The 23,748-nt window shown below is 51.4% G+C and overlaps 1 protein-coding gene across 5 annotated transcripts in view; it reads right to left on the bottom strand.

Annotated features, from left to right (window-relative positions):
- Positions 1-23,748, bottom strand: part of ZBTB17 (zinc finger and BTB domain containing 17) — a 31,235-nt gene that overhangs the window by 5,867 nt on the left and 1,620 nt on the right. For 3 of the 5 annotated variants that reach the window (XR_013448369.1, XM_078073761.1, XM_036067053.2), the window contains exons 2-3: positions 1,464-1,670; positions 325-513 (exon numbers count right to left, since the gene is read on the bottom strand). Coding sequence is in view for 4 of the 5 variants with exons in the window: in XM_078073761.1 (XP_077929887.1) it covers positions 325-513; positions 1,464-1,670 (396 nt within the window). In the remaining variant the exon portion in view is untranslated. Of the gene's footprint in view, positions 1-324; positions 514-1,463; positions 1,671-23,110; positions 23,198-23,748 lie in introns of those variants that run through there. The other 2 variants (XM_078073760.1, XM_078073762.1) reach the window with 2 other exon arrangements.

Below are 23,748 nucleotides of genomic sequence, written 5' to 3'. Positions count from 1 at the left end.
ATGAGAATCTGGCCCGTAGCCGGCATCAGGAGGAAGGGCACGGGAGGGGAGGGGCAGCCGGAGGAGCGACCCCCGTGGGCAGAGGCCTGGGCCAGGCACGCCCCCAGCTCTCTGGGGCAGCAGAGCACAAAGCGAGCGGGTAAAAGGTGGGGAAGGGTAGGCGGACGGGCCCCTCGGAAGGCCTTCCTGAGACTTCTCACTAGCACCCCATGGTGCCGGCAACGCCGGGTAAGGAAACTGAGGCCCAGAGAGAGGAAAGGGAGAGTAAGAGGCAACACCCCATCCAAAGCCGCCTGCTCAGGAACAGCCTGCCAGGACGCTTACCTTCCGTGGCCGAGGCCACCGTATTCTCCCCGGGGCTGGCGGCCGGCTCAGCCAGTGACTTGAGGGCATGGCAGGCCGTGATGATGTCCTGCATCTGCAGGAAGCTGGCCACGGCCAGCACATCGTCCACGTTCTCAGAGCTCAGGCTCAGCTTGGCCGTGTACATGAACTCCAGCACCTGCCCCAGGCCTGCCAAGGACACAGAAGGCCATCACGGACCCGCCTCAAGGCCTGGCACCGGCCGCCGGCTCAGCTGCCCCACTCGGCAGCAGGACCCGGGGATCTGTGAAAAGCAGAGTGGCAGGCCACCAGCACCCCCCCGCATACTGGCGCCCAGACCACAGCCTCTGAAATGAAGTACCCCCACAGAGGCCAGAGGGGGTGACGGCCGCCCTGCACGGAGGACGGGGTGTGAACGCCCACTCTGCACGAGGACAGCAGTGTGAACGCCCCCCCTCCCCGGTATGCTCTCCACCACTCGGCCACCACCCCCACCCCCGCAGGACACTCTAAGAGGGTGTCAGCACTGGCTTTCACGAGGGCTCTGCCAAAACGCATCCGACCTCCAGGCCAGTCGCCTGGCCTCTCTGGGTCTCAGTTTCCGTATCCGTAAACCGGGGGACCACCACCTCGCCCTGACCTTCTCATGGCAGGTCCGCCATTCTGGGTTAGGAGCCAAATCTAGGACCAGTTCCTTCTCAATCCCCAGGTCTTCCCGACACCCCTCCGAGCCCCAACCGTGGCCATCCCCATCATGGTTAGCACGAGGGTAGGGGTTCAGGATGGACTGGGCCACGGGAAGGAGTCGGGGGCTGGGGAGAGCACCCCTGTTCTCTGCCCCTCCCGAGCCAGTCCTGTATGCACTCCGGCCCAGAGCTTGCCACGGGCCCTTCCTGTCAGTTCTCTTCTTACCACCCGGCTCCCAGTCAAAACAGGCCCCCCAAATGTGGAAGGAACTCGGTGCCCACACACTCGTGGCCTGGGGCCCGTGTGGGAGGCCTGGCGCACCCCTCAGCTCCAAGGTGCCACCCCCAGGAGGGCGGGGGCCGTGTCAGGAACATCAGGAGGGCCTTGCGTGGCACAGAGCCGGCCACAGCTTCCGAGCCTCCGCAAGCGTGGCCCTGGACCCAACGGGGTACCTGCCGCGTTACTGATGTCCAGGTGCACCACATCCTTCTGGTCCACGAAGAGCATCCTGAAGTACTCGCTGCAGGCCGCCAGAACTGCCTTATGGGCTTTGAAGTCAACCCCGTCCACCACAAACGTGCAGTCACACAACAGTCCCAGCTGCCGCTGCTGGTTCAGCTGCTCCAGGACGTGGCGGCTGTGCTGGGGAAAATCCATGGCTGCGGAAAGCCGGGGGGCCCTCGTGTTAGCACACAGAGAGGACGCCAGCCCGCCCAACGGTCAACCCCCCAACTCCCAGGCGAGAAGCGCGCGGGAGAAGTAAATCCACCAAGGGTAAATCACTCCAGATTCCCTCTGCAAGCCAAGGCTGACCAGCGGCTCCCAGGTCCCTGGGTTTAACTGGCCAGCAAAGTTGCAAAAACCAAAAGCACTGAGGGACCAACAGAAAACAGCCACCTTTGTGTCTTGCCAGGTAATGACATTAGAAAGTCAAAAAACAAACACAAAACACTGATGACGGTGAGCATTAAAAAAGAAAAAGACATGGTCAGTTTAACATTTTTTACAGAAAGAATGCACGACATAATCTTAGAAGGCCAGCTCCTTCAACCCGATACATTTGGCTTTACAGAAACCTATTTCGTTGTTTTCCCCGTTCTGTCACACAGGTGAGACGTGCGTCTAGGAAGACAGATGTTCCATCTCCCAGCATTTCTGGAACGGACCCCCTCCCGCAGCACCCACAGGGCTCGGGTAAAGTCCTGCCCTTGCGGGCAGGGACCCGTCGCTCGCTCTCTCTGATTCATAGGCTCAGGGAACTGCATAAAGCTGGGGAGTCCTCTGCCTCCAGAAACCTCTCCAGGCTGTCCCTGGAGGAAGAATGAACTCTGGTCCTGACCCCAAGAGCTGTGGGGCTGGCTGCAGCCTCTCTGGCAAAGGCCTCCCTTGATGTCTGGAAATCCCACAACTGTCTCAAGTGAAAATGCTCAGAAAAATTCCATGGCCTGGTGCCGAATAATCATGAACTACCACAAGCCATGACTAAGTAAGTATCTAAAACAGCTCCCTCCTCCCCAGCAGCACCAGGCCAGAGTGCGTCTCAGATCAGCATTTTATAGGGAAAATAGCAGGCCCTCAGTTCAAGAAAGACCCAGTTTCAAAATAAAAGTCAACACCCCCACTCCTGGGGTCACACTGCACAGACCTCCCCCCACCCCCAACCCAGGGCCAGGCTGTCAGGCCCTGGTCCCGCATCTGAGGCCTGGGGCTGCTCAGAGCTGCCCCAGGCTCTTTCTGGGCAAGTGAGAATGACACTTCGGGGCTCCCGGCCCCCAGGTTTCAGCAGCCCCTCCCGCGCTCCCGCCGTTCTGTGACATCAGCCTCCTGGGGGTGAGTCACTGTGCGGGAGCCCTGACCATGTACGGTGGCCTGGCTGTGATGAGCAGCGAGGGAAGCCACGCCTGCCTCCCCACCTGCAGGGACTTGGCCAGCAAAGCCCACCCACCCTGTGGTGTCTGGAAACTCTGCAAAACCAGGGCTAGGTGTCTGCTGAGCTGGGGGAGGTCACCGGGCAGGCAGGCAGGGCTCCAGGGAGGGAGGGGGAACGTGGCGGAGACGACAGGCTGTGTGCCACGTGCCGGCCTCTGTTTGAGCTGTGAGTTCAGAGCAGCTGTTGCTGGAGACCCAGAAACAGCCTTTCCCTCCCTCCCACATCCCCACGACTGTCCTCCGATCCCGGCCTCCACACACAAGCTCCCACGGCTTCTCGGGGCTCTGCTCCGTCACGGTGCCACCAGCTAGAGCTCGGCAGAGAGGCACCAGGGGCCCCCGAGCAGAGGCCCCTACGGACACATGACACCTGGGAAGGCGTCCTTGTTGGTCTTCAGTCCCTAGAACAAGCAAGTTCCTGTTGTGACCTGAAGGAATGAATCCGAGGAGAATTCTGGCCGCTCTGTGCCCGAGCTGGTAAAAACTAAAATAGACATGTTTCTGGAGAACATGGAAAGGAACCAGTGTCCAGTCCATGGGTTGAACACCCAGGCCGGGGCACTCAGGCCTAGGATCCAAAGGCAGTACACGCCGGGCAAGGGGTACACGGGACGGAGGCGGGGGGCAAGGAGAGGCCAGGCCAGCTCACCCCCAGATCTGCCTTCTCGCTGGGGCCAGGGGGAGGCACGTGAGCATGTGTCCCCGTCACTAGTCACTCCCTATGTCCTCGGAAGCCCAGGTGCAGAAACCCCTCCGAAGTGCGGAAACCCCTCTCCAAATGGAGAACCACCAGAGCCCACGAGGGTCAGATGCTCCCTCAGCTTCAGAATAAGCCCATTCGGCACTTGACAGCGACCCCGGCTCCTTCACCTTCACCAGCAGCCGACCCGAAAACTGAAGGGGGAGGAAGTGTCTCCCAGGTTCAGAAACAATCAGGGAGCATCCGCTGAACAACCCTCCCCCACCCAAGGTACAGAGTTGGTCCAGGCCCTTGGGCTGGAGTCGGCTGAAGGCAGAACCCTCCGGCCGGAAGGCGACCTGACTTGCAGTGAAGAGAAACCTGAGAGGAGACCCCAGGGTGGAAGGGGGCTGCCAGCTCTGAGGGCGGCCGATCAAGGGGGCTGCCACGAGCCCTCGAGCTGCTGCGGGAAGGGCACGGAGCCGGCTCTCCTGGGGCTGGACACGGAGGGGGGCGCTCTTTTCAGAGACCTTGGCGGGGTCTATAAAGGTCCTAGGAGAGGGTGGCTGGTGGCCTGGTACCTCCCGTGCCCCCCCGCCAGGAGAGCAGTGGGGGCCCACGGGGACTGTTTTCCACCCAACGCTAACCACGCTCCTCCGACGTGAGCTGCCGCCCAGACGTGGGTGTGGGGGCCAGAACACGGAGGCCTGCAGGGTCCCCCGAGGCTGCCTCCAAAACTGTTCCAACAAAGAAACATTCCTAAGGTGCATCTGTTCTGACAAAATCAAAGAAAGAAAAGGAAACAACAAACCGGGAGAGAGGGTGAGAGAGGAAGCAGGGGAAGACCGGGAAAGGGAGGGAGCAGAACCACGAGGGAGGGAGGGAGGGAGGGAGGGAGGGAGGGAGGGAGGGAGGGAGGGAGGGAGGGAGGGAGGGAGGGAGGAAGGAAGGAAGGAAGGAAGGAAGGAAGGAAGGAAGGAAGGAAGGAAGGAAGGAAGGAAGGAAGGAAGGAAAGAAAGGAGGGAGGGAGGGAGGGAGGGAAAGGCCACTGCCACACGCAGATGAGCAGCCTTAAACACAGGCTCCAGCGAGCGCAGTCCTGCCATCAGCCCCTGGGAGTGCCAGCGCAGCCGTGGGGGCTCCCCGAGTGCTCATGGGGGTCCCCCACACAGGCTGTCAGCAACACTGGGGACGTTATAACCTCCCCCCACTAGCAGATGGAGCTCAGAGGCCCCCAACTGCCCCCAGCACTCACCTCTGCCAGCTGGCCCTCCTCTAGAAAGCTCCAGCAGCCCCTTTCTCGCTAAGGCGAGGTGGTGAGCAGGTGAGGGGCCAGTTGGCGTGGTCCTCCCCTCAGAGGGGCCGCGCTAGAACCCGGCAGTGCCCCACCCCCAGAGCTACGTGAAACGCTCTAGAAGATCACGGCAATCCTCCCACTGTCTCCTGTTTCCTTCTACGCTCCACAGTGAAATGAACCCACCGCGATCTGGCCAAGCTCAGAGGGGCCTGGGAAGAGGTGAGGGCACCTGCCTGGGCCACACAGCTGGACGTGTGGGCCCCACGGGCGCGGGGAGCTGCCCACCCCAGTCAGTGCATGCACCCAGGGGTCGCCTCGTCCGAGGAGACTTGAAGTAGTAAGATCAACAGCCCTGCCGCCTCATGTCGGTGATCAAGGGCGGCTCCCCCAGCCCCAGCCCCGCTATGCAGTCCCTTCACTTGAGCAAAAGTGTGGGGGGTCCCTTACCTCGTCTTGCTTTAAGGGCGATAAATGTGGGCCTTAAAGCTACTCTAAGTAAGACCCTAAAAGCTTAGAACTACAGAAAATGCAAACAGAACAAGACCACAGACCCCACCAAGCCCAAAGCCCTCAGGTTAGATGCAGAAAATGAAGCCACCAACTGGCACATGACTTGTCCGCTCAAGAAATGGCCCGACCTCCCAGAAACTCCTCACTGCACTCCTCACTCCTGTCCTGTGACCTCTTCCATGGTCTGATGAACGGGGCAGATGTCTGGCGTCAGAGCTGGGACTCTGCTGATGGCCACCCACCCGGCCGGACACACAGCCCTGGCCTGCCGCACAAGGAACTCGTTTGGGAATGGAAAAGCCAGGGACCTGGAAAAGCCCTGCAGTGTGATTCCAAACAGGCACAACTAAGCCACGTGGACACGGATGGCCGCCAACAAGTCCCGCCATCCCACCACACCTGCTAGGAGATTCCAGCTGGATCTGGGTGGCTCTGACCGACGAGAGGCAGGGACTCGGCGCCCATTCTAGGCCTGGCCCTTAAGAGGGCTGCAGATTCCGCGTGGCTCTCCCGCAACCCAGCCACCCCACCGTAGGGATGCCCAGGGTCTCCTGTCAGAGAGAGAGGGCACAGGGAGGGGCCCCGGAGGAGACGCCACGGACACAGGCCACGTGATGAACTCAGAGGCCCTAGCGGACAGCGGGATGCGAGACGCCTTCCTGGACCTTCCAGCCCAGCTACTAGCTGAATGCTGTCACATGAATGACCCCAACACCCCGTGGAACAAAAGAAACTGCCCAGTCAACGCACAAAATTGGGAGAATAAACTGCCGGTGGTTGTCACGAAGTTTTGAGGCGGTTGCTCACAGCAACAGATGGTAAAACTATAAAGAAAAGGCAACAAGTAAAAAAATGTCCAGGACGATGGTTCTGTCTGGATGGGAGGAAGGGCAAGCAGGGGTCCTCCGAGACACTGACTCGGATACACCTAGATTTATTATTTTAATTAAACATAAACATTTCATATACTTTTGTATGGCAACATTTTTCAAAAGTTGACAAAATTTTTAATAAGAAAAAAGTGAGGTACAGGTGCCATCCTCAATCTTGCCAAGACAGGGCTGTTTGCCAGCGTGCTCACGGCCGCTCGCGCTGGGGCTGTGCTGAGACCCGGGCCCCAGGTCTCAGGGGAGCTGAGTGGGGTGCAGGGGGCTGGCCACGGGAAACACAACCCATCTCATTCATGCTTCAGTTCCAGAACATCCACAGCAGATGATGACAGGAGGAAGGGCGCCCCTTGGGTGGTGAAATCCACAAGGTTCAACAAAACCCGGATCCCAGGCCCTAGGACCCTGCCCCCAGTAACAACGAAATGGCATTTGTGGGAGTCTCTTCAACACGGCAAGAAACACGGTGCCGCGCATGGCACTGCCCGGTCACCAAGCAACTAAGAACGTGGCTACTCTGGTGTCCAGTCCGCACTGAGCAGAGGCAGCAGAGCCTCTGGGGTCAGGCCCGGTAGGACCCGGATCCAGGGTCGGCCACCTGCCACAGCAGCAGTGGATCCCCAGCAAAGCTCCTCCTCCGGCAAAATGGGGCCAGTGGGGCTGCGTCCCAGGTGTGTAACAGGCTTCCATTAGATGCGGTAAGCCCGGAGCCTGTTCCGTGCCTGCCACGTGGTAAACACCCACCGAACTAGTGCTACCAGGAAGCAGGGATGCAAATCAGAGTTTTATTTTTAGGCCGAAAACCGTATGAGATGGTTTCTACATATCCTTTTATGCTGGGTACCTTGGGTAACTATTTAGTGACTTGACCTTGTTAAGACGTTGTAATCATAACCCATTATTCTTTCTAAAAGCAATCTGGAAAAATCCCAGAGCCCAATTAACATCAAGAGAGGGAGGGAGGGAAGGGAGGGGCACTGGGCAAGAACCATTCAGAGCAGTTTTCTCTGTCGGGGAAGCACTTTATATTGAACAACTGTTCTGTTAAAGCCCAAGGGTGCTCCCGGGTGAAGGCTGGAGCGCCTGCCCAGAGCGCTCAGTGGGTCCGCAGCGCATGGCTCCATCTCGGAGTCAAAGGGGCACCTGTCAAACATGAAATATTACCCAGGTTATTAGCAGGCCCTACACTGCATGCAGGGTTTCCAAACTGCCACACAGAGGGAAGCCATTAAGCCAGAAAACAACTGGCCTAGCACAAGGAGCTGCTGATCTTGACAAACGGTCCCCGGCTCCCAGAACACGTTGCGCCCGGCTGCGGGCCTGGACATGACACAGCCATCTCATGTCCAGGGGCAGGTGAGAGGGATCACCACTCCGCTTCCAGTTGCCCTGCATTCCGGATTTTCTGGAAACACAGGTGGTTCCTGTCTCCAGCTTAGCACACACACAAATTCAGGCCAAGGCAATGGAAGTTCACAGCAGGCCAGCCTTGCAACCGCGAAACCTACCTGCCCAACCTACCATCCAGCCAGTGTGACACCCTATCCCTTTTCAGGGCAACATGGCAGAGAGGCAAGTCCCAACAAAACCAGCCCTTCCGGCATTTTCCTCGTTGCCCAGCAAATACAGCTCTTATAGTAAGCTCGTGTTTCTCAAACTTTTAACATCAATTTCCCCTTTAGGGTAAACATACAGACTGACTCAGCCCTTCCCAACAGCCCCAGATTCTGATACTTGATCTTCTACTGCGTAATGGCTCCACTCTGAAAATCACTGCTACCTTCCACATAATCCTATCAGCCAAGACTCAGTAGTATTTTCTGTGAAGTTTGTATTACCAAAAAAATTGATTTTTTTTTTAAGATTTTATTTATTTATTTGAGAGAGCATGAGTGAGAGAGATCACAGAGGGAGAGGGAGAAGCAGGCTCCCCAGTGAGCAGGGAGCCCATCGTGGGGCTGGATCCCAGGACCCCGGGATCATGACCTGAGCCAAAGGCAGCCGCTTAACCGACTGAGCCACCCAGGCGCCCCCAAAATACTGATTTTTAAACACCTAAAAATCATATCTAAATATAAAATTAAATTGTAATACTGCCTTTGCTTTTCAAATTATACAACCTCCATGATCTCTAACACTCAACCACACTTCTGAAGAGGGAATGGGCATCCCCTTCCCCGGCCCCCAATGGACCCCCACCGCTCCAGGAATATGGCTGAGTGGGAAGGCAGGCTGGTCCTGAAGAAAGTGCTGTCCTGTGTTCTTGCAAGCTCACGCCAGTGCGGAATCCATGATGCTAGGACTTACTCTGGGGACTCTTAGAGCTTGACAGAAGGTAGATTAAGGGACTTGCTTCCACAAAGACAAAATCAGATGTGGGACTTGGTGACATCTGATCCTTCTCCCAACATCCCGCTCTCCACCCCAATGCTCCCTGAGCAGCAGTACGCAGACCTGGCCAAAAGGGAGGCCCGTCTGTTGCCCCGCCTCCCTCACTGCCGGGTGGGACTCCTTACTAACTTCCCCCTCACAGCGGCTGACAGCACCTACCCCAGGACCTTGCTCTCACACGGTTGTAAATCAAGTCGGGAAAGAGGCCTGTACAGAGTGGTGATTCCTGGCCTTTCTGAGTGCAACTAACTCAAGGTCAAATATTCTGTGGACCTTCATGAAATTATAATTGTACTTTTGGTACTTGTTAACTGAGAAAATACTGGGCAAGACCACTATGAAAAAAAAGAATTTCCATTCCACTAATCACAACAGCATCTATACGTATTTGAGAAGTAATGAGAATGAGAAATGTCCTCCGATATTTGGGGTGGGGTGATAACAGCTGTGTGCGGCTGCTCCTAATTATCACTGTCCCCTCTCAGGGTCGGCAGCCCCTAAATCAGGAAACAGACACGGAAAAGACAAAAGCACTTCACAAATGCTGAATGAGCGCCTCCCCTGTGCTGGTCGTGGGTCTCATTAGAGCTACGAGCGTCATGGGGAAGACAGGTCATAAGTATCATATATTTATTATACTTGGGATAACCTGGTGCTGTGAAGAAGGTAAAACAAGGTGTGGAGACGAGGCAGAGGCTATGTGATATTTAAGAACACAGTCAAGGGGCGCCTGGGTGGCTCAGTCGTTAAGCGTCTGCCTTCAGCTCAGGTCATGATCCCGGGGTCCTGGGATGGAGCCCCGCGTCGGGCTCCCTGCTCCGCGGGAAGCCTGCTTCTCCCTCTCCCACTCCCCCTGCTTGTGTTCCCTCCCTTGCTGTGTCTCTGTCAAATAAATAAATAAAATCTTTAAAAAAAAAACACACACACATACAGTCAAGGAAGACCTCTCCAAGGAGGTGACATTGAAGCAAGGACCTGAATGAAGAGCAAGCCATGCCACCATAAGGCCAGGGACTGTTGCAGTCACAGAGAAGAGCAAACGCAAAGGCCCTGGAGCAGGCATGACCTTGACAAAGGGGCTGGTGTGCCCTGGAGAGGAGGAAGCCAGTGGGAAAATAAGAAGAGCCCAAGTGGCAGCCGCAGAGGCTAAGATCGGCCAAAGTCTTAGAGGCAAGTCAGGCTCTGGAGTTTCTTCCCAAGTATGCCAGGGTGCCCCAGGAGCCTGGGTGCAGAGGAGTGACTGCAAGGGGGTAGGAGGGGCTAGAGGAACACCGGGAGAGGAGCAGGAGATGGAGGCCCTGTGCCCAGCCGGAAGCAGTCAGACCGGGAAGCTGTTCGGGAGAGCCAACAGTCAGCTGATCAAGCAGAGGTGTGCCGTGAGAAAAGGAGTCAAGGACAACACTAAATCGATTGCCTGAGAACCTGGCCGAGTGCAGGTGCCATTCGCTGAGGTGAGGAATGACGGCGGGCAGAGAGAGGGCAGGGCACACGAGAGTTCTGTCAGGCCAACACAGCTGAGACGTCTACAGGAGGGATGGTGGTTAAAGCCACAGGATGGACCGGAGTCCCCATGGGAGAAAATACTGGACAAAGAAGAGGAAACGGGTGCTCAGTGGCTCAGTCGGTGAAGCATCCGACTCTTGATTTCAGCTTGGGTTGTGAGATCGAGCCCCGTGTTGGGCTCCACACTGAGCGTGGAGCCTGCTTAAGATTCTCTCTCTCCCGGGGCGCCTGGGTGGCTCAGTCATTAAGCGTCTGCCTTCGGCTCAGGTCATGATCCCAGGGTCCTGGGATCGAGCCCCGCATCGGGTTCCCCGCTCCGCGGGAAGCCTGCTTCTCCCTCTCCCACTCCCCCTGCTTGTGTTCCCTCTCTCGCTGTGTCTCTGTCAAATAAATAAATAAAATCTTAAAAAAAAAAAGATTCTCTCTCTCCCTCTTCCCTGCCCCTCCCCATCCCCTAAAAAAAAAAAAGAAACACCAAAGACTCAGATCCAAGGACATGCATGTGAATCGTGGCTCCAGTCTTAGCAGGGTGCCCTCAGGCAAGCTTCTCTGGGTTCTAGACCGCTCACCCATTCAACAGGAAAACCACCATATACACGATAATTGTGAGCACAGGAAGTACTGCACAAACACTGGCGAAAGTGGAATCAGATATTACTAAGTCTGTGACTGATACCAGTGACACAAAGAGGGAAAAAATGAATTAAAACAAACCAGGTTATCCCAAGTGAACCCCCTTTACTCGTGAAGCGCACGGCTCAAAGTTTCCGCAGCAGGTGTAGAAAAAGGAGGGAGCCACAGCCTGGTCCAATGTGACCAAAGAGCACTGGGACTTTGTTCCCCTGCAGCTTCAGACTTCTGCTGTGAGGCCTTTGTTACTGTGGCACTTGGGCCAGTAAGCCTGGGGAGAGTCGCCCATTCAAGTTAAATACGGACAGATTCGGGGGGCTCATCTGCACATCTGGTGGGCTAGGGGACAGAGGAGCGGACATGGACTTCAAATCCACTGCAGAGCGCTGCCTGGGGCAAGTGCCCTGCAGGGAGCTCCAGCTCCACCCCGAAGAAGGCCAGGCCTATCTGAGTGCCCCCCCCACTCAAGGACCTGCCACCAGGGAGCAAGTCCCAGACGTTGTCAGCACCTTCTGATGAGTTCCGAAGGGGTGCCACCCCCGGGAGGATAGGGCACCTAGCCACACCTAACAAGGCACATGAACAAAGGCAAGAAGGATGTTCAGATAGAGGACAGCATAAGCCATGGAGGGGTGCATGACAGAATGGTGTGCATGCGTGGGGACCAGGTGGAGGGAGGACAGCACACCTCAGCATCACGAAAGAAACGAGTGGAAACCGTGGTGAGACACGCAGCCGGAGGGCCAGGCTGGAGCCAGGCATGCAGGGCCACGCCCACCACGCCAAGGACCCAGCGCTCAGCCCCGGCAGTTGGGAGCCTGGCCAGGGGCTTAAGCGAGAAAGGGCCATGGTTAGGTTCACATTTCAGGAAACTCACTCTGGCTGCATCAGTATGGAGAACAGACTGAAAGGGGAAGGATCAGAAGCAGAAAAATAAGTTACAAAGTCCCACAGGGCTGGACCCTTGGGATGTGAAGAAGGGGACAATGTCACCCCCAACTGGCACCAGGAGGGTTTAGCTGGTGGCTCAGGATCCAACACATGCTCACATGGCTCTTCCAGAGCAGCCTGTGCAAACGGCCTCCCCACTAAATATGATAATATCCTTTGAAAATTCTAAGTACCTCTTCCTGGAGTGGCTCAAAGTCCCTTAACGACATACAGTACCTGACCGTTCCTAGGGGAAGCTGGGCCGTGCGGTTTGTCCGAAACCATAAACCCAGGCTGTGAAATCCTAGCTCATAAACAAACAAAAAGTCCGCGGCTCTGGACGTACAAGAGATGGGTAAAGGGGGGGCCCTCGGAGGAGCAGGGCAAGGGCAGGATGGAGCTCTAGTTTTCACTGCATATCATTGCTGCATTTTGTTTTACCACTTCTAAATGTTATCTCTTCAAGAAACCAAGTGAAAAAAGGAAGGGAAGAAAGAAACTGTCCGCCAAGTCAGAGCTTCTTCATTTCTATTTATTATAAAACCTTTAAGACATTTTCTACAAGACCTGATGACTCAAAACTTCTCAACAGGAAAAAATTTCTCAAAAGGGAAATGGAAAATTATGGTAATTTGCACAAAGAATGTGTCACCAGAGAAATCTTCATGAGCAGAAATTCCTTACGGGGACAAAACTGAAAATCCCCTAGAAGAGCAGCTGGGAGCCTCTGCCAGCCCCAGCCGAGCTGCTCGGCTACCGTGAGGAATGAGGCGCGCACACACACACACACATGCACACACACACACACGCACACACACGCACACACACGCACGCACAGTTCTGCGTGCAGCTCCAGGGAGCTGATAGGATCCTGGACCCACGTACCACTCCTGCCTTGGCATCAAACCAAAGCTAGTCGAGCACCTTGGACAAGAGTATGTAACCCTCTGCACCTCACTTTCCCTGCTGTAAAATGGGGATGATGACACCCGTTCCCACTGCATAAAGCGGCTGCTGGCCACCATCATGCCTGCTGTCGCGCGTGAACCCACGCTAGCCATGCTGGGGAGCTGTAGACCAAAGGGGAACCGAATGCTGGAATCCCTGCCCTAGCTTCTAAAAATGGGAGGTGAAATCTCATCAGGCCCCCACGACAAATGAAGTTTTAGCCTGAAAGCAGACCGGGCAAAGGCGCTGCCATGGCAATGCTGACTTCACTCAACAGTAACCGAAACACAAGACGGAGGCGCTCAGCCTTGAGGGCAAAAGCCACCTGCTTTCTACAAAGAACATGATGACTTTGGAGGAACAACGAGGCTTTCATTGAGAGAGCAAATAGAACATGACAATTCCAAGGAAGGATCGGTTTTCCCATGATAGTAGTTAAGATCAAGGATCCGAGCTAAAAGCAAAAAGGAGGTTGAGGAGCGACTATCTGGAATCGGATGTATTTGGACTTCAATGTAGCACGTGTGTTTCACGTGGCTGACTTTGTCTAGTTTTGTTTCCTCACTAGGATGGGTGACTGCTAAGGGTCCCTCCCTTCCAGTGTGAAGATATAATGTTAAATAAATGATTTCATTAACAAGATTACCAGATTACAAACGCACACATTTAAAGTGTAACTGATACCGTGTGCCTGACAATAAAAAAATGACATATTCACCTAGCATTCAGCAGATTTTCTTTTAAAACTTTCCCTATTTTGGAAACCTTGAGATGAACAGGAACACGGGATGTGCATCTAGACGGACAGAGGACTACATACAGGAGAAGCCAACGTGAAATTGTACACTTACTACTCCCAACAGGATTAAACTAAAAATATTTTGTGAGACTTGACTGGGGAAAACTAAATGAGTGCAAGGATATTTCAGAGGAGTATTTGGGGGGATTGCAAAAACTCATGTTAGGCCTGGATAAAGAGCAGTCAAGAACCCAATGTCTCAATTTCCCAGGATTTTTAAAAAACTGCTGGGCTCTTCAACGCCAGCTGCTTCAGTGCTGCTCTAGAACAGTCTCTGGACAGGAGCCCTGGGAAGATTAAGGAAGCTCAGGGCCCCAGCGCTTGCTCGCGCCCTTGAGCAAACAGCGCTGGCCGGCCTCCAGCCCCTCACATCCCCTCCACCTGCAACAGCAGTGAATCAGCAAAGCTGCTGGAAGCCTTTGAACCGATGACTTGCAGCCCTGGTGGGTTTTCAGCCAGTCACTTTGAAGTGTGAGCTTCTGAGAGAAACTTGGAAAGCACCCCCAGTGTGCTGCCCAGTCTCGTTTCCCAGTCCTAACGCATGTAGCCTGAGAGAGAGACAGAGAGACAAATGGACAGAGATACAGTGGGACAGATACAGAAAGAGTGCTTGCGACAGCATGACTGTAAGGCATGCAGACCAGCCCGAAGGGGCCCCTTGGTGGGGCCACAGTGGGGAAGGCATGGTACATGAGCTTAATCCTTAGGAGTATGAAAGACTGGTCAGAAATCTAAATGTTTTCTTTTTTTTTTCTTTCAAGTCATCTCTACACCCAACATAGGGCTCACACTCACAAACCTGACATCAAGAGTCACATGCTCCAACTGAGCCAGCCAGGCACCCCTAAATGCTCTGTTTCATTCATCTTACCCTCATCTTCCCACCTTCCCAAATGTAAATATAAATTAAGGGTGAATATTTACAGCCTATATTGTAAATAAGGGTTACTGGTCTGGCTATACGAAAGGCTCCTCGTACAGACAACAATGAAAACATATGTGCCCGTAAAAGCTTGTACACAGGGGCACCAAGCTGGCTCAGTCAGTAGAGTGTATGACTCTTGATCATGGGGTTGTGAGTTCGAGCCCCACGCTGGGCGTAGGGAACACTTAAAAAAATAAAATCTAAAAAAAAAGAAAAAAAAAGCTTGTACACAGAAGTTCATGACAGCATTACTCATAAGAGTCAAAGGTGGAAACAACCTAAATGTCCATCAACTGATGAATAGATAAATAAAATGTGGTCTGTCTGTGCAACAGAATACTGGACAATAAAAAAGTAATGACATATGCTACAACACGAATGAACCTTGAAAATATTATGCTAAATGAAGCCAGCCAAAAGACCACAAGTTACATGATTCCATTTACATGAACTGCCCAGAACAGGCAAATCCGTAAGGATAGAAAGTGACTGTCTAGGGCTGACGGAGACAGGGAAGTGGGGAGTGACTGCTAAGGGGTGGTGGGTTTCTTTTCGAGATAATGACAATGTTCTGAAAATAGTGGTGATAGTTGCACAACTCTAGGAATATACTGCAAGCTATTTAATTGTGTACTTTAAATGGGTGACTTGTATACTCAATGGGTGACATGAATACCTCAATAAAGCTGTTACAAAAAATTAATCAATAAGAAAAAAATCTCCCAACAGAAAAATGAGTCAAAGAAATGAAGAGGCAGTTCACAAAAGAAACACCAGTGGTCGATATATTCTATACGGAAAAAAGATGTTCAGCCTCACTAATAAAGAAATATAAAGAAGTACAAGATACCACTTCCAGGATCAAACTGGCAAACATCTAAAAGACGGACAGTTTCCACAGCGTGTTCCCAGCGAGCAGGATTATGAAATGGTACCCTTTGTCTAGATGGCAGCCTGCCGACACTGATGCAAATTTTTAATGCATTCGTTGGTTGGGTAAAAACTAATGCCTGGATGTGAGTAACTGATCGAGAGCCCCCGGTGCAGATGTTACAGTTTCCCAACCTGACGGGGATTTCACCCAGCTGGAAGGAAACTGTTGAGTCCTGGGAAAGGACTGTGGGTGGGGCTGTGTGGCTGTGCCCAGAAAAAACACAGCCTTGCTAATATATAATAAGCGCCACCATGTGAAGCAATTGGGAGGTTACAGAAATCACAGGCTCATTGTTTCCAAAGGGCAGCAGCACATGATGAGAACACCACCAAAGGGGATAACTGGAATGGTTGCCGGAGCTGCCTGCCTGCAAAGGGTTTCAGGAACAGGCTACTTCATTGATCCCTGCAGTGATGCCGCAGGAAGGCTGTTAATATGATTGCCCCCCATAGTGCAGATAAGCCAGTCAAGGCTTAGAGGGGTTGTCAGCTGACCTAGGTTGCACTGACACACCCAGATTCAAGGCCACGTCCATATACTCTAAAAGATAAGAACTTTCCTCTTCAGAAAAAGACAAAACTTCCACAGACAGACAGACAGACATGGAATGCTGGGCTCTACAGACCCTTCATCTGTCCCAAAAGGGCAAATTCTCTGTCGTTAACTGGCACTTACCAACTCCCTCTCCTTATATTAATAAGGGTTACAAACCATCTTATAAAAGCTATAAGTGAACATCACTAAGTCTTCGTTCTAATCTTCGGTGTTTGCTGCTGCCAGATGAAACATAAAATTAAGACTCAGAAACACCTTGATTTTCTGGAAGCATGGCACACTAGGTACCCAGGCCAACTCTCATAGCAAACAGCTGCAAATGCTGAAGAGAAAGTGTGAGACATCTTTTAAAATGCATCAAAGAACTGGCAAGTCAGTAAGGAACACTGAGGGGTCAAACGAAGTTAAGCAAAGGGTGGAATCCAAAGAGCAAGTGGAGCTCTGAGGGTGGGTATCAAAGGCATCTGCAGAACTGAGCAAGCTCGAGTTCCCTCTCCCTCCCAAGGACAGAGGTCTCATGGGAGGGCCCTCCAGAACAGAGCTGGAGCCACAGAGAGTTACAAGTCAGTGAAAAAAAGACTGCACAGAAAACTGCCTATATCAAATTTTTGGCATCAAATGGAGGAGGGTAAAATCCCTAGATGGCCCCCAAACAGATGACAGCCCAAACTCACACATCATAAAAGATATGCTTCAGGTAGATAAAAAGTGATCCCAGAATGAAAGTATTAAATGCAAGAAGGAATGAGAAAAAACTAGTCAATAATAAATGAGTAAATCTAAACAATACTGACATCATTAGATGTCTTCTAAAATTTTAAAAAGAACTAAAATACCCACCTATAGAATAAAAGGAAGGAGTGATGGAAATTAAAGTGTGCTAAGGTCCTTAACTGTTTGACAGTAGGGTGTGAGACAGTGAGTAAAGTTAGACTTTGGTAAGTTATGTAAACTGAGAGATATACCATGTTCATGGAAGGTTCAATATCATAAAAATGTCAATTCTATCCAAACTGATGTGGACTAAGTTCAAAGCAATTCTAATAAAAGATCCCAACAATTTTTATGGAATTTGACAAGCACAATCTAAAATGAAGACAGAAGAGCAAAGGGCCAAGACGTTACCAGATACCAAGAACTGTTACATAAAAATTTAGTCATTAAGTCAGTGTGATATCAGGACAGATATAGAGAATAAATAGTAAAGAGCTCAGGAACAGATCTACACATTTGTGGACACTCACTATATATAAGGGTTACTGGGGACATTTACAGATCCACATGAAAGGGATGTATTTTTTCAATAAATAGTACTACAACAATTTGGTACACTTACTAAAAAAAAAAGGAATCAGCTCCTTACCTCATAATACACACAAAAATAATCTTAAATGGGCTGAAAACTTTAATGTAAAACACAAAATCATAAAATGCTTGGAAGACAATACCTAGGGGATTATCTTTATAAACCTGAAGTAGAGATTTTAAAAAGAACGGAAAGAGATAACCATAAAAGAAAAAAAATGATGAACCTTAAAATTAAGAATTTGTTAAAAAAACAAAAAACAAAAACCTACAGTGAAAAGACCAGCCACAAACTGGAAGCAGATAGTTACAACACATACAACCAACAAAGGATTAGCATACAAAATAAAAACCAAAACCAAACAAGAAGTCTATATACAAGAAAAAGACAACCAGATAGGAAAATGAGCAAAAGATTTAAGCAGCTGTTTCACAGAAGCTGAAACCTGAATGACCAATAAGTATATGAAAAGATGCTTAGCCCACTAATAATCATGAAAATGCAAATCAAAACCACATGAGATATCACTCCCATCAGATTACTAAAAATTTTAAAGTCTAGTAAAACCAGAGTTGGGAGGATGTGAAACAAACAGAATTGTCAGTTGAACTGTAAACTGGGGAAAGCACTCTGGAAACAGTTAGGTATTATTTGGTGGAGCTGAAGCTCACACACCCTGTGATTCAGCCCCACTTCTGGGGCTGTACCCTGCAGATGCTGCACGTATGCTCCAGAAATGTTCACAGCAGCACTCTGTCTCAGCAAAATACCGAAGACAATCCAAATGTCCGTCAGCAAGAGAAAGGACAAATAAATTCTCTTGCAGTAGAACATATCCATCTGAGAAAGTCAAGTAAGCCAACAATTTAAGACACCGAAGAAAACAACGTGATTATATTAAGTTCAAAAGCATGTAAAATGAGACAACACATTGTTTAGCAATACGAACACACACAGTAAAACTTTACAGGAAGGCAAGAGAGTGATAAAAGCAAAACTGCGATGACCTGGGAGTGGGGTGGGCCACGGTCAGGGAGGGGCGCTCCAAACCTAACCCTAACATTATTTGTAAACTGACTGATGGGGTACATGGGTTTCCTTGTATCTTTATTCTTTATACTGTGCATATTCCTTTGCATCTACTCAATATTTAACAAGTTACAAAATTAAACAATGTTCTTTCTGACTTGCAACAATGTTTGGAAGCATGAACTTGGGCAGCTGAGTTACAGTGAACCAGGAAAGTCCCTCACCGGGCCCGGCTGCCCCGAGACTACCGGAATGAGAAGTGCTTCACCTAGCAGGCTTCGGAGCCATGGAGACACGGCTTCCCGCTGGGCGGCAGCGCCTGCCCTTTCGGGACAGGAAGGTGGCTGCTTAGTTGAACAGTTCCAGCATGGGAAGTGGTGTGGGTGGGGCGGGGAGAACAGGTTCCGCTGCCAGGGCTCTTAAGACAAGAAGCTCGGTTCTTTCTTTTCTTTCTTTCTTTCTTCTCTTTCTTTCTTTCCTTCCTTCCTTCCTTTCTCTCTTTCTCTTTCTTTTTTTTTTCTTTTTTGGTTTGGTTTTTCTTTCCAGTTTCACTGAGAAATAATTGACACACATCGCTGTGTCCGTTTAAGGCATACAGCAGGTGGTTTGAATTTCCATGTGTTGTGAAATGATGACTGCAACAGGTTTGGCTGACATCTGTCTTCTCATAGGGACCCAAGAAAGGAAAGGAAAACAATCTTCTCTTTGTGATGAGGACTTCCAGGATTTACTCTCTCAACAATCCCCCTAGATGTCACACAGTGTCAGCTGTCCTCGTCAAGTTGTCCGGCAGGTTTCTGATGCTACAACAAAACCCACCACACCTGCTTTCCAGCCAGTCCCGCCCTCGGCTGGAACCGCCACCTGCCACCTCCGAGCCTCTGCCTGCCACCGTGTAGACAGGAGTGCAACTCTCCATCCCTCTGCTTCCTCCTTTGAAGCTCAAGGCTTACGTGTCTCCAGTTCCCAACAAGCAGGCTTGACTCCCCAAGCCCAAGCCCTGGTTTCCTGTCGAATCTAAAGTAGACGGAGGTCTACTTTAACTGGCCCTTGGACTTGACGTAAAGCTGCTGCTGGCCCGAGCACCCCTGAGAGGGCCAGGGCCCCGTACGGACGCTCAACACACGCCTGCAGCCAACGCACAAGCCCCTCAGCGCTGAAAGGCTTACTCTTTGACCTTTATTATTTCAATCATCTAGAAACTGGCCGGCAAAAGGAGGAGATAATGGTCTCCAGGACAACCTGCTTTGGGCACACAATGTATTTAGTTTTTCATGTTCTCTCGGGCTGGGTCCCTCCCTTTCGTGGTGCCACCCTGCTGAGACACCGGGTCTGGGTACCTTCTCCCACCCACTCAGGCACCACCCTTCGAGGAATTCCAGAAAAGAGTGAGCCACCTGGTCGTTTACATGGCAAACTGGTGACACCCCGAAGCCCCGCCCACAGCAGCTGCCCTCCTACCCACAGGGGCTCCTGTCTGTGCAACCTAATCAAACCATGTGACTCTTTAAAAATGGTCTTCCATCCGCCTGGGTGGCTTAGTGGGTTAAGCATCAGACTTCAGCTCAAGTCATGATCTCAGGGTCCTGGGATTGAGCCCCACATTGGGCTCTCTACTTAGCGGGGAGTCTGCTTCTCCATCTCCCTCTGTCCCTCCGCCCACTGGTGCGCACGTGCGTTCTCTCTCTCTCACAAATAAAATCTTAAAAAAAAAAAAAAAAAGGTCTTCCGGGCGCCTGGGTGGCTCAGCTGGTTAAGCATCTGCCTTCTGCTCAGGTCACGGTCTCAGGGTCCTGGGATAGAGCCCCACATTGGGCTCCTGGCTCAGCAGGGAGCCTGCTTCTCCCTCTGCCTCTGCCTCTCCCCCTGCTCATGCTCTCTATCTCTGTGTCTCAAATGAATAAATAAAATCTTAAAAAAAAATTTTTTTTTAAATAAAAATGGTCTTCCCTGGGCATACACAGAGACATACGGATGCAGGGAATAGCTCTGAAAGGACCCACAGATACTATTAACATTTATCTGGGAGGGGAACTGGGTCAGGCACTGAAGCATGATTTACTCTCCATGGTGCATTTTTTTTTTTTTTTTTAAGATTTATTTGTTTACTTTAGAGAGAGAGAGGATGAGTGGGAAGGGTAGAGGGACAGGGAGAGAGAATCTTCAAGCAGACTCTGCATTGAGCGGGGAGCGTGGAGCCTGACACAGGGCTCGATCCCACGACCCTGAGATCATGACCTGAGCCGAAAACAAGAGTCAGATGTTTAATGGGCTGCGCCACCTAGGTGCCCCTCCATGGCGCATTCTTTAGAACCTTCTGATTTGTGCACCTTGTGCATATTCCTCTACCAAACATTTTTCTTCTTCCTCTGCACACTTTCTTTCTTGACCCTCTCAAGGGTCCTCTTCTCCTAACTAACACGTAATAACACCAGTCACCAATGATGGAGTCAGGGACTCGAATAAACATTTTACATGCGTTACCTCATCGATAATTCCGGCCAATAAAACTATGTGTGAGGTCATCCGTATCCCCACTTTGCAACTGAGAAAACTGAGGCTTGGACAGACCAAGTACTCTGCCCAAAGGGACACATCTAATAAGTATAAGAACTACTATGAGCCCAGGGATGCCTGACTTAGAAGTACCCTATATGTGGGTTCCAGCTGGGGACGATCTGTCCCAGGAGACGTTTGGCAATGTCTGGAGACATGTTCCACGATCACAGCTGCAGGTGGGTGGGTATTACGGGCATCTATGGGTGGAGGCCAGGGGTGCCATAATCATCCTGGAGTGCACAGGACAGCCCACAACAAAGATTTATGCAGGCCCAAATAACAATAACGTCAAGGCTGAGAAACCATGCTCTACTGGAAAAAGAAAGACAGAGAAACTATCTTCTGACCTAAACTCTCTTCGTTCAGGTCATACAGTTCACCATGTTTACGTCCATAGTCCAGCCAGATACCAAATCAACCATCAGGTTCTCCTCTCTTAAGTCGATAGCGCGCCACCCCACATCACATTGGAGTTCTGGCCAGCCTGCCAGTTCCTCTTCAGCCAATCAGGGCTGATCATCCGCCCTCCAACAACATTTACTGAGCACCAGCGATGTGCCCAGAAATGAGCTACACAGTGGGGCTACCAGGAGAAACGATCCCCTGTCCCTGCCTGCAAGGTGCTGGGGGCCAACAAGGAGACAAAGAAACCCAGGATTATAATGTGAGATACGAATGCACTGAGAGATCAGTGCTGGATGCTAAGAAATCAACGGAGAAGGAGCTCCAAACTCAGCGGGGGGTGGGTGGCTGGGCAGGGCCCAGAGAAGGCTTTCCAGAAGCTTTTGAGCTTGCAGGAATTAGACAGAGGGAATCTTTCCCTTCCCAAAGGACCCCTCACCAGCCCTTTTAGAGTATGGTCTCTGAGAATCCACAGATGGACACCTTTCAGTAGAGAGCTTGGTAGAACTCACAGCGCAGTCGCTGACCGCCTCTGCACAATCTGGATACTTCCTGCCTGAGGGAGGCCGCACCCTGGTTTCCCTACAGGTTTGGGCCTTCTTTGACTGCAGTCCTCACTAGCCTCTCTGGCTTCGAACCACCCCGCACCTTGCAGCAGGAGGTAACTCCGCTTTACACGGCAAACCCCGTGAAGTACATGCTTGATCTTGCTAAACAATTCTGGGAGCTAGATACCATTATCCCTATTTGACAGATGAGGAAACGGAGGCACGGCGGTGAAGTAACTGGCCCTCAGAGAGCCACGACACAGGGAAGCAGGGATTCAGCATCAGAGTCTTCGCTGCCTCTATCTGAGGAGACCTGTACAGATGTCAATCCAAGCACGCTGTTCACTCTTAATCTCCCCGCTTCGGTAGAGCCTTCCAACATCAGTCATCCTTCTCCTTTGCGCCTCCCCTGTGGTGCTCCTTGTACTGTATCGTGATCATCCACATAGCTAAGAGCTCCTTGCTCCCGGGATCCAGTCTTACACCCCTAGCACAGTGTCTGACACGCTGGACACAGAAAACACTGAATGCATAAACAAGCCTGGACTCCCTGGGCCCAAGCAACATCAACCTACCCAAAGCCAGAGCAGCCTGCCTCTTCCACCAATGCAGCGGACTTCCCTTCAGGCTGGGCCCAAGCCTCGGAGACAGCAATTCAGTCACACGAGGGACCAAGCAGGCTCTCTCAGCCAGCTTTCCCTCCAGCATTGGAACAGTCATGATTCGCTCTTTGGTTGTACACCAGATGCTTATGTTTGGGGACATGTTGTACAAAAATATGTATCTTTAAACATTAGAACCTTACAAGGAATGAACATGTGCTCCCCACTCTGTCTTTCCCTTTCTGCCAGACGGAGTGTATATACAATGGCAGGAGCTGCAGCAGCCAGCTTCGACCATGAGATGGAAGCCTGGGTTTGAGCAAAGAGAGCCACATGATCACTAGAACTGTTCCTGGATACTTCACAGAACAGAGCAGGATGCCCTACCAGCTCTGGAATGCCCACTTCTAGACGTTTAATAAGAGGGGAGGAATACACTTTGAGCTTGTTTCAGCCACTGTATTTTGGAATTGCTTTGTTGGAGCATGTTAGGTTGTACTTGATTAAAACAAGGTGTGAGCATTTGCCCAGTGATTAACCTAGTCCGGTCTTTGTTGGTAAACCAAGCATAAATGATAGCCACAATTTCCCAACCAAACTCAGATGTTGTCATTACTGTATAACTTGAAAGAAAAAGCTATCTTGAAAGGGTGATTTGAGTCACGCTGAGCCTAGAGAAGAAGGACAAACAAACTGACCTCCTGGTTTGTTTCATCCTTGAGCATTACAGACATACCTCAGATTTCCAAGTAGCCCAGGCTACTCTTTTCTGACAGTTTGTCTGCGTAAACTCCAGCTTGGCTCTCCTCCTCCAGCTCATTACCTGAATCAAAGACACCCAAGTGGAAAATCTGATGAGAACCCGAAAGGCACCTGCTCCCTAAGAGTTGCCCTTTTATGCATCCAAGAAACATAGGCAAATCCAGAGCCCTGAGCACAGAGCCTGGCACAATGTAAGCGCTCAGTACAAGTCTGTTTGGATCATTATTGGCCTGCTGCATGCCAGACACCATGCTGGACAGCTGGGACACAAAGATGAGTAAACCCGCTCCTGGTCCCTACACTCAGGAATACCTGCTTACCAAAAGACATAAGGCAATGTTGAAAAGCAAGAGCAACAAGACCGTGCCCAGGTTCCCGTGTTGCTACGGCATCAGCATTTCCCCCGGGGTGTCTCAGACGCTCTGGCTTCTCATTTCATACCCTTGCCCTCGGTGAGCACACCCCCTCCCACAGCTTTAGGGACTTTTGCTGGATGACAACTGCTAGCTCACCACTGGACAGTTCCACTGGACTGTTTTACAGGCACCCACTTTCCACATATTCAAAACTAAATGTATCTTCCCTTCTCGCATCCGCTCCCCATCCTGTTTC

This window comes from Halichoerus grypus, chromosome 5 (assembly GCF_964656455.1).
Source record: "Halichoerus grypus chromosome 5, mHalGry1.hap1.1, whole genome shotgun sequence".
In the NCBI taxonomy this organism is placed as follows: Eukaryota; Metazoa; Chordata; class Mammalia; order Carnivora; family Phocidae; genus Halichoerus; species Halichoerus grypus.
Note: the sequence above shows the minus strand (reverse complement) of the source record. Positions and strands in the feature narration are given on the sequence as shown.